General features: G+C 37.0%; 2 protein-coding genes across 3 annotated transcripts; both read left to right on the forward strand.

Annotated features, from left to right (window-relative positions):
* The first annotated feature begins 1,579 nt into the window (after positions 1–1,579).
* On the forward strand, positions 1,580–6,058 carry ppp1r3b (protein phosphatase 1, regulatory subunit 3B). Of its 2 annotated transcripts, none has more exons than XM_079586270.1 (2): positions 1,580–1,716; positions 4,160–6,058. In XM_079586270.1, exon 2 carries the CDS (start codon positions 4,191–4,193, stop codon positions 5,070–5,072), a length of 882 nt encoding a protein of 293 aa, XP_079442396.1. In that variant the 5' UTR covers positions 1,580–1,716; positions 4,160–4,190; the 3' UTR covers positions 5,073–6,058. The 2 variants fall into 2 exon arrangements, with proteins under 2 accessions (XP_079442396.1, XP_079442395.1); XM_079586269.1 differs by having other exon boundaries at positions 1,669–2,050.
* Positions 6,059–6,458: 400 nt separating this feature from the next.
* Positions 6,459–10,486, forward strand: eri1 (exoribonuclease 1). The gene is made up of 7 exons (XM_079586268.1): positions 6,459–6,810; positions 7,186–7,346; positions 7,438–7,654; positions 7,769–7,852; positions 8,304–8,413; positions 9,634–9,748; positions 9,887–10,486. Exons 1-7 carry the CDS (start codon positions 6,727–6,729, stop codon positions 10,127–10,129), a joined length of 1,014 nt encoding a protein of 337 aa, XP_079442394.1. The 5' UTR covers positions 6,459–6,726; the 3' UTR covers positions 10,130–10,486.
* The last annotated feature ends 550 nt before the right edge of the window (positions 10,487–11,036 follow it).

An 11,036-nucleotide genomic window follows, 5' to 3' on the forward strand; every position in this document is an offset into this window, starting at 1 on the left:
ATTTTGTTTTGTTATACTGAGTGATCAAACATAATACACAAAAATCAGCATGACTCCCATTTGAACCCTTTTTGTCACCTTTAGATGTCCTATATTGATTCAGAATGAACAAGCCTGAACAGCTGTTCTCCTGTTAACCTTCTCTACAGTCTGTTTTAGCTCACTATTTCACAACCCTTTGTGGCTAAACCCGCTTCGCCTTTTCTGCTGATTGTGCAGAAAACGTTACAAATGTTGGTTTTTTTTTATCTGGATTTATCTATGGATTTTTCTGCACTATCTGTACATCAGTTGTGGCAACAAGATAAGGTATACCACAGTTTCCCAATGTCTCTGTACTGAAACTACGGATCATTCTGACAGGATGCACAGTTCTTTGAGAGACAAATAATATAGTCTTGATTCCACTAATTAGCCTGACATGTAGAAAGATAAAAAGATACAAAACATTTTACTAAGTTCCTTAATAAATAACTTCTTCTTTTCCATTCTGTGACAAAAAAAGTTAATAAAGTTCCTCTTGACCCCAAAACAAACTTTAAATTTTGTTTTGTTAAAGAATTTTAACTTACTTCACAAACGTTAAAAAATACTTTTTATATATGAGTTGTATGAATGAAATTCGGACATACTACATCCGCCATATTCTTACTGTCATGTGACCTACCAGCGTCAGTTGCGTCGCTTCATTGCCATTCATAAATCCTTTCCCGTGGCCTCATGGGATAGTAAAGTGCCCATCGAATGCACACTTCAGAATCTCGCCGGAAGTATTAAGTCATCTTTTTGCCTGTATTTCGGACATACTACTTTACTGTTTTCATATACTGTAAGTATTTGATTTCTGGCGCAGTGATTGTAATTAGGCTATATGATATCGATGTGCATTGAGATAAGAAATAGCAAAGAGACTGATAACTGAGCTTTTGAGAGACATTGTAGAGGCCTAGTCTCTGTTGACTGGACTTAATGATCCACATGGCTCATTAGGAGAATAGAAAGGATGTTTGGATAAAAACTTTGCTTAACAGAAGTGATGGACACAACTGACCAACATGCATTCCTCCTTGTGTATTTATCTTTCCAGGACTTCATCTACAAGTGATTGACATGTTGGACACGCAGTTTAGATTGATTTATGCAAGTGAAAGCCAGAAAGAACTAGTCAAAACCTTGGGTGTGGAAAAGAAATCAGTAACATGCGTAACTGTCCCTGAGACAACAGCTTCCCTTTGCTTTACGATTCTCACCAGCCTCAATGGCAACATATTTTAAACACAGCTCTTCAATAATCTTCAGAATACAATGAACAGGAAATAAAAAAAAGATCTACACTGGTCATAGAAGGCTAAAGTATGCTGAAGTTAGTGGGTTCATGTTCATGGTAGGAAAAGTGGTGCATATTTTTGTAACAGTGGGGCCTCTAGACATGGCCTACTGACCCCCAGTCCTTTCAGTCACGTGACATGACATTGATCAGCATGGGGTGAGTGCATGCCCCTTTCGCCTGTTGTGATTGGTCCAAACAGGTAGTTCACGTGAACACGGCCTGATCGCCGGCAGAAATGTAAGTAATTTTGGTGCCGGTAAAGTTCAGAACTGAAGCTCACTCATGCCGCACACACATCAGCACGAGCATATTACTACCCTCGTGAACAAGACGCAGACACTGGGCTTGAGGAAGAAGTTCGACCCAATTCAAATGTCGTAACACAGGTATGCATTAACGTATGGTTAGTTTGCTTCCTTGTGATACTTTTAAAGCGTACGCGAGGAACTACAAATGCATGCATTTGATTCGTGTTGTAGCATGTAGGGCTTTTTTCCATATAAGGGAGATATGAAACTTATTAAACACGGTCGAGCTCACTACAAACCAGGAAGAGCATGCACGCAAAACAACAGAGGACGCAAGGCTTAAAACTTAAAAATATATGAAAAAGGAAAACAATTTTGCATTATAAAAAACGATTAAGACTGGTGGTGTAGCAGCAGTAAGATGGTATGTTGGACCCGGACGAAAGTTGCAACTGCAAATGAGCTCCAACAGGTGTGAATCCCACCGTTTGTTTCTAAAATTACATGTCATTGCCTGTTATTTCAATTCACCATTTGTTATAAAGTTTATCTCGCGCTTTGCCAAAACAGTCAGGAACAATGTTTCATTGTTCCTGACCGTATATGGATACAAGCCATTAGCCTATGTGAGATCTGGCCGTTTTGTAACACTTTTTAATTCAATTTGTCGCAAACTTTGAAATTGTATTCCCCGATTTGCCTGCTACAAATTAAAGTTTTTTTTTTTTTTTTAAACCTATTAGGCTACTTCTTATTACCTCGTGTAAATTGCCACTGTTGCAACCTATTATACTGGATTGTAGCTAATACTCAATCAAAATGGTAAATTATTTTTTTATGGAATGTTCTAGTATTTGTTATAATATAAATGATTTTCCCTTGGTCATTATTATTTTATTTTAATTCATGTGCCCTTGTAATCTTCTATAGTGATGTTTTTACTTCCGCGAGGGCGGGAATAAATAATCTGTAACAAATGATCCAATCAATTTACGATGGACGAAATCAAGTCCAGCCCCCCCCACACATATTTTGGTCATATTACATAGGCCTATTTGACACTAATACAGTAAATATAGACATCACAGACTTTCTTCAGATTGTAATGTATTGCGGTAGGCCTTAAGGCCTAATCATGCTTGTTGGAAAAACAAACTTAAAATACAAATAATTAAAATTGTAAACATGTAAGTGAGACCGCAATTTAAGTCAGAAACAACTAAAAATGCACAAAACAGACCAACATACACTGTGTATGGATTAGTTATTCTCAGTTGTGCAAATATAGATTAGTGTATACAGGCATGACATTAGTAGATTTTAATGTAGATGAAAATCTTGTGAATGTTACATATCAATTGTATTTTGTCCTCTTAATACTCTTTTAAACATCCACTGACGACACAGGAGGGTGTTGCTCATGTGTAATAATAGTTAATTTATAATCTGAACACCCCCCAGTCTGAAAATGCTTTTTCTAAACAACAACCCTTTAGATAATATCTCCTCAGAAAATTTGGCATTTTGTTGTAAACATCAAGAGTTCAGAGTTTCTGTCTTTTAATCATTTGGAATTAAATGTATTCTAAATTATGAACACTAGAGGATGCTCAATATCCTCTTGCAGTCCAAGTCCATGCCCCCTCTCTGGCCTCTAGATAAGATAAACTTGTTTGACCCATTTACTGCAATCTTTTGCATAATGCTTAATTTCATTCTGAGTCTATATTAAGCTGTGCGCGCTGTGCATAATGTTTTAATTATATCATACCGAGTTTATATCAAGGACTTTCCTGCTGTGCTACATTAAAGTAAAAGTGTGAAATTTAAATGATCATCATGTATTTAAAAAAATGTCATCAGCTTTCAACCAACCTTCACAGACTTGGATAGAACTTTCTCACTCTCTTAAAGGACAAGTTCGGTATTTTACACTTAAAGCCCTGTTTACAGATCGTATCTGATGAAATAGAACGGTTAAGATTAAAATTTGGACACATGCTCCTGTCCCGAGAATTTTAGTTTTATTTAGCGTTTGTGGACCTATTTTGCCAAACGCGTCACACCCAGATTCTTCCGTTGAGAGCTTGAATAATAGACACCAGTTGGTGGCGATAATGCGCCTTTGCCGATTGCAAGCAAACCGCTGGCATTTCATTTAATACACAGAAGAAGCAGAAGAAGAAGCGGCGGAGGAATAACGCACCTCACACAGCACATTCAATACAATCAATGGAGTTGGACAAACACTACGATAAAACCTGTTGGAAAGCATCTTTTTCAGCGATTTTTTTTGGGCCCGTATCAGTGAACACCCCTGACCACTCGGTGAGTTTCACGTCTTTGTAAACGAAAGTTTAATGTGTTTTAGGAAGGAATCTTCCAGTGGCCATAGACAACCATTGTGTGGGGGTGGGGGGGAAGCGAAATAAACCCAAAATTCTCGGGACTGGAACATGTGTCCAAATTTTAAACTTAACCGTTCTATTTCATCAGATACGATCTGTAAATAGGGCTTTAAGTGTAAAATACCGAACTTGTCCTTTAATGTGGTTATTAATACCCTTTTCTGTGTTTTCAGTGGACGTGGCTGCCCTCCCATCAAATCCACCATGCCAATCGAGCTGGCCATGCCGATTTATCTGACAAATGAAGAGTACTTGAACCCAAGGGCATCAAAATACAGCAGGCCCTTGCAGCCATGTCTACAACAGTGTCAAAGTAACAAACTAAGTTTTAGCTCTTCCAGGGAGCAAACAGAGTTGAATGGCATCAGCTCACCCTTGGCAAAACCAAGCAGGGCCAAAAAACAAGTATCTTTTGCTGATCACAAGGGCCTCTCACTGACTGTGGTGAAGATCTTTTCTGAATTTGATGACCCCATTGACATCCCAACCAATATCGAGCAGTTCTTTAGCCCTTCTCTGACTTTATCAGAAAGGAAGGACAAGTTAACTCTCGACTTTGACCAACCGTCTGCAGATTACTTGAAGTTTCGTCAACGAATAGAGAATGATCATGTTTGCCTCGAACACTGCATGCTTAAGGAAAAATCTATAGCGGGAACGGTTAAAGTTAAAAACCTTTCCTTCGAGAAGTCTGTTCAGCTTCGCATTACCTTTGACACTTGGAAGAGCCACACAGACTTAAAATGCCAGTACATAAAGGACACTTACACCGGCTCAAACCGCGACACCTTTTCGTTCGAAGCTAGTTTGCCTGATCAGATGCCGCTACATGAACATGTTGAGTTTGCCATTTGCTATGAGGTCAATGGCGTCACGCTCTGGGATAACAACCAAGGACAGAATTACAGAATCGTTCAGTCAGCACTGAAGAAGAGTTCAAATGACTCAAGCGATGGCCATCAGCGATATGGCGTGAATGACTGGGACGGTCATTTTGATCGTTTTGGCAGCCCCAGATGCGCTCGGGGAATCTTTCCCAATTGGCCAAGCTATGCTGGATATGAAGACATTGGTCCGTATTACTAAGAATCTACTTTTGGGCCAGTTTATCCTGTACACATATCCATCAGACATTGTGATAAATGCCTCTTTAAAGTGCTACTTTAAAAACACAGCAACTTGTTCTTTGGCCTCTTGTTCAAGTACTTGTCAGATTGTAAAGCTCTGAGGACACTTGCAATATTTATGATCAAAAGTAATAGATTATGTGGTCCAACAATACAAGTAAAATTTTAAAACATATATTGTTCATGGTGCAATGCGAATGTAATAACGAGGGTAGGTTTCTGTTTATTTTCCAATTCTTTGTCAGTTGCATTGATGCTAGTTTCTGTGCTGGGTTGTGTGAATGTTCTTGTGGTTGATTTTGGTTTTGTATGGATTTGCATGGACCTTTATAAAATAATAGTGTAAATTAATTGAAGTGTAAGTGAATCTGCAGGCCAGAATATTTGCTAAACTGTAAATCATGACCATAAAGTTTTGTTCACAAGTAATTATTTCTTTGAAACAGATTGTTAGCATTCTTTTATTTTTGCTTGAGCTAAGAGCAAAAACAGAATGAGTGTTTTTCAAAGTGTTTTTCCCAGAAATGTGAAATCCGAGATGGACTAGATGATACATGTATGCAAATTTTTGTCGTTTTTTTTGTTCTTTCCTGAACAGCTAATTTTTAATGTAAAACTCTAAACGTGTTTGTATTTTAATGGACTATGACTTATTCTCACTGTAATTGACTGCACAACATGATTATGATATTAGTGATGGAAGTTCATGTGTATTGTCTTTTTTTCTCTCTCTAATGTATGCACTTTATTATGTTGCAGTGTTTAATTTCTTGTCACCCATTTTAAATTGCATTGTTTGAATGTGAATATAAAGTTTCTCAGAACCACTTTAAAGCTGTTGTAAAGTTCTCTTGATGGTATTAGGTATGTTCATTATGTGCATTTTAATGCAATGTTTTAAATGTTCATAGTCACTGAAAACTTCAAATAAAATATTGGCATATGAAAGCAAACCGCTTATTTGACTCTTCCTACATGTAGAAGTAGTATGACATCAGTTGTGATAAGATGTTTATCATGAACTGGCATGTTAACACCTGTTGGTAAATGTATGCATTTTACATGTTTGAATGCCTAAAGTAATGCGCTGTTTTGATTCTTTTAAATATGACATGTATAATGTACTAGCATAATCAAGCAAAAAAAGTCTGTATTAACTACTGATAGATTAATGTTATACAAATTACTTGTTTTTATTTAGGAAATTATTTAAGGGTGGTATATATTTATTATTTTATCGAATAACTAGTAGACATACATAAACAGAATAACCGTGAATAAACAGTTTTTACAAAAATAAAGACTTGAGAGGGGCTCTTATTTAACAATTGTTCGACTTTTCAATGACGGCTTCCTGTGCGCCTTTTGACGTCAGTTTCCTCGCTCGCTCGTCTCACATTTAAGACACTAGGTAAGCACAGAGAGAAGTTTAATTATTCGCTTTCAGTAGCTAATCTTTAGTAAAATGTTTACAAAGTAAACGAGACATTGAGGCAAGCATTTAGGGTTGTACATTTTGAAAAGGAGCGGATTAGGTTAAAAGAGACAGCGAGCGTGAACGCGCCAAACTAGATGTGTGTTTCTGAAATGAACTAACGTTAGACTGTCAACTGATGGAGTCGCTGAAAGAAACCAGTCAACCTGCAAATAAGACTTCAACGTCTGGGGGAGATCAGGAGGAGCAATGCTGCCCTAATGTGAGTATATCTGACAGTCTCTGTTTAATAAAACTAATGACAGTAACGTTGTGTTTGAATTGCTGTGCCAGATTGCTAAATAATAAAAGAGATCCATTTTTGTATGCATTCCTAACGTATGAGGATATTTTTTGAGTGAGTTTTAATAATTTTTCAATTAATAAACATTTATATATTGGTCGAATAATTACTTGGTAAATAAATTACTTGATTGTTTAGAAGTGTTAAAATGGTGTATGTAAGCATATTTCTCCGACCTAGATGAAACACTGAAGAGAGTATGCTTATTTAGGTGTTCTTTTTTGAAAATTCATATTTAGTAGGCTAGAAATATGCATTTCATTGCTATGTTACATTCCTTTGTCTTACATTTAGGCTTCCTGTGAAAAAAATGAGGAGCAGGATCCTCCATCCCCAAAACAGGGAGATTTCAGTGATCCAGTGTATAAAGAGATCGCAATGGCAAACGGCGCCATCAACCGAATGAACAGAGATGAGATGCGTGCGAAATGTGTCGAGCTGAAGCTTGATGCACGGTATTGAAAACTTTTAGTTTTTTTATGGTTATTTAACCTGCTATTTACTTCAAATTCACTCGTACTATTCATTTCTTTATGGTCTTTTCAGTGGTGTTAAGGATGTCCTGAGGAAGCGCCTCAAAAGCTACTACAAAAGGCAAAAACTGATGCATTCAACTGCTGCAGATGGAAACCGTCATGCATACTTTGACTACATCTGTGTGGTGGATTTTGAAGCCACATGTGAGGAGAATAACCCACCTGACTACCTCCATGAAATCATCGAGTTCCCCATTGTTTTGATCGACACGTGCACATTGGAGATTGTGAGTTGGTGAGGGAACAGACTGGCATTCGTGTGCTTCATTCTTGCCAGGCAAACATGATAGCATAGTTGAGTGATTGATTTAATGTTTGTAATCCCATTACTGTCATTGCAGGTAGACTCATTTCAGGAGTATGTGAAGCCAGTGGTGAACCCCGAGCTCTCCGAGTTTTGTGTGAAACTTACCGGAATCACACAGGCAAGATTTAACAAACTGCTAACTGAATGAAATAACAATCTGTTCTATACAATACCATTAAAAGTTTATGGTCAGTTTTTTTTTTTTTTTTTTTTAATGAAAGAAATATTTTGATTAAGCAGGGATGCATTATATTTATCAAAAGTGACAGCTAAGATATTTATAAAAGATTTCTATTTCAACTGTTCAATTGTTTTCAACATTGATAATAATAAGAAATGTTACTTGAGCACTAAATAAGCATATTAGAATGATTTCTGAAGGATCATGTGACACTAAAGACTGGAGTAATGATGCTAAAAAGGATTTAAAATTATATTTTAAAATATATTCAAATAGAAATGGTATTTTAACGCCAAATGTCATGCCATCTATATGGTTCTGTCTTTAGTCTAATATAATGTTAAGCAATTGCTCAATTTGATTTTACTTTTTTTTTTTTCTCCTCCAGAAAATGGTGGATGAGGCGAAAACATTCAATCAAGTTCTAAAGCAAGCAGTTTCTTGGCTACAGGAAAAAGAACTTGGAACAAAGTACAAATATACATTTTTGACAGATGGGTAAGGATGAAACTGAATGTTATTAAAGTCATGCTTAAAATGTCTATGTGCAGTGCAGGGGCTGTTCTAGGATTTCGTCCTCAGGGTGGCTTCGCCCTCAGTGAGAATGTGTAGCAAAAGACCATTTCCTCAGTGGTGCCTCTTTGTAAATCAACACCACTACCATTATAGTAAGTCAAAGGTAGCCTACCAGCACTTAAATTGGTACTAATGAGTGATATAATGATACCAGTCGTTCTGCAGTCCAGTTCAAATCGGTACTTGTGTAGACTACTGTTCGATTAACAGAAAATTGCCATCATATCATTATTATAATTACTGTTAACTTGCTAAAACATTAAGGATTTTTTTCTGCTGGCCTGGTCGGACCAGTTGATCAGATATTTACTTGCCCTACCCAAACATTCACTGGCCCTGCCTAAAAAATAAAGTTATTGCTTTCATTGATTTTGACCTAACTTTACAATACCAAGATTTAAATATTAGTGAAATTTTACAATTGTCGATTCCAATTTACGATCACAGCAAAAACCTATTAGCCTATTAGCCTAACCAATATAAAGTTCAGACATTAACGACAAGTAAACAGGCAATAATAAAATAAGAACCAAAAAAAAAAAACTAATGACAAGCAATCGCACAGATAAATACAAGAGAACAGACTAATATTATCACAGGACCTCGGTGTTCGACGAAATATGGTAGGTAATTTGCCGGGGATTATTTACTTTAAAAATTACAGACATGGCCGAATCGCGTGGGATTAAAATCACAGACAACCTCCACAATTATTACAAATGACTAGAGGTCACCAGGTAATACATATCCCGTGCAAATAGGGCTTAAGACATAACCAACTGTGTTTACGTGGGTACTTGTCAAAATAGGCATTTTGACAATTTTGTGTATTTGCTTAAAAAGTGCTGTCTTGGAGGCAGTTTATTGTATGCAAGCTTCAGGTGTGAAATGTCTATCACAGTGCGCACGTAACACATTGAGTTCTCTTTCGTGGCGTCTTGCGCTTGAATGGCTTAAAATCATTTGAATGTTGAAAGTGACAAGACTTAAAAAAACGTGAAATAGATCAACTTTCTTGAGGAAGCAGCACTGGCCCGATCGTTCAGATAGTTGACATTCGGGAAGCCCCCCTAAAAAGGTTCTAGAACTGGCCTTGTTGCAGAGCAAAATATATCGTATAGCTCACTGTCTTGTCTGTGTAGGTCATGGGACATGGGAAAATTTCTCCGTACCCAGTGCAAACTGAGTCAAATCAGATTCCCACAGTTTGCCAGAAAATGGATCAATATCAGAAAGTCTTATGGAAACTTTTATAAGGTTTGTTTTCATGTTCTTTTTCCTCATGATTCCTTACACAGCCATAGAAGGATATTTAAATTGTAAATGCGTTTGCTTTGGAGTGTTACATTTGAAAAAATTCAGAGGTTTTCATGCATCTCATCCTGTCTCTCTCAGGTTGCTCGTACTCAGACGAAACTGATCTGCATGCTGGAGAATCTTGGTATGCATTATGACGGACGTCCTCACTCTGGTCTAGATGACTCCCGCAACATTGCCAGAATTGCCATCCACATGCTGAAGGACGGCTGTCAGCTGCGGGTGAACGAGTGCATGCATTCAGGAGAACCACGGAGCGTGCCCATCTCTGCCCCTATTGAAGGAGCCCTAGCACCTCAAATGCCCAAGAAAAGAGACTAAAAAAGACTCTTTCCCAAAACTAACATTGCTTAATGTGGACAAATATGAAAACCTGTCATTACGTAATTGGGACAAACTAATCTAGGTTTACTTAAATTGTTCCAGTAATGTGTGTGATTTCTTTGCTGCAAAAGCTTACATCATAGCAGATCAGTGGGGTGAGGCTGTGCTTCACCTTTACAGCTAATTGGGTTTATGTACTGTATTTTGAATCTTGCGTGAGGAACTGAAACAGAAGCTGCAGGCAAAAGGCTTGAAAAAGCCTGATGGGTGATCAATAATCTTAGTTGCACATCAGTTGAAAAACTGAAAAGCTCAATTTGTATTCTATTGCCAATAAACATTTTTTTATGATGACACTGTACAATATTATTATGATAAGAGATAATTTATACAATATTCTGTTTTTATTCGTTTTCCGGAAATCTGATTTTTAAGGTGTACTACATTGTTGTTGATTAATCTTGTGTACTTTAACCCTTATAGTCTACTCAAAGTTGAGATATGTTGTGGTTATGCAACGATTTGTCAACACAAAAGTTCACATGGTTTCTGGCCACCATATCTAATTTTCCAAGGCCATGCAATGACCATGCTAGAAATTTGAGTAATGAACCGTAACAATTTTATTTAAAAAAAATGTAATTGGTGCATTAATTTGTAATTTATATTTAATTTATCTCACTTTAATGGGAGAAAAACAATAGTTCTGATGTTTTGATTAGATACACACAGTAATTTATCAAAATTAATGCATCTGCGCACCATGTCCAGTAGATGGCGTCAAATTATACTTATCTGTAATCGTAAACAACACAGCCAGCCCACCGTCATTAATGTCAACAAGGTCCAGTCGGGCTTATTTGCTTGATTATGGTTTGAGTTTCTCCTAGTCTATTATAGTATT

This window comes from Phoxinus phoxinus, assembly GCF_949152265.1.
Source record: "Phoxinus phoxinus genome assembly, chromosome: 17".
Taxonomy (NCBI): domain Eukaryota; kingdom Metazoa; phylum Chordata; class Actinopteri; order Cypriniformes; family Leuciscidae; genus Phoxinus; species Phoxinus phoxinus.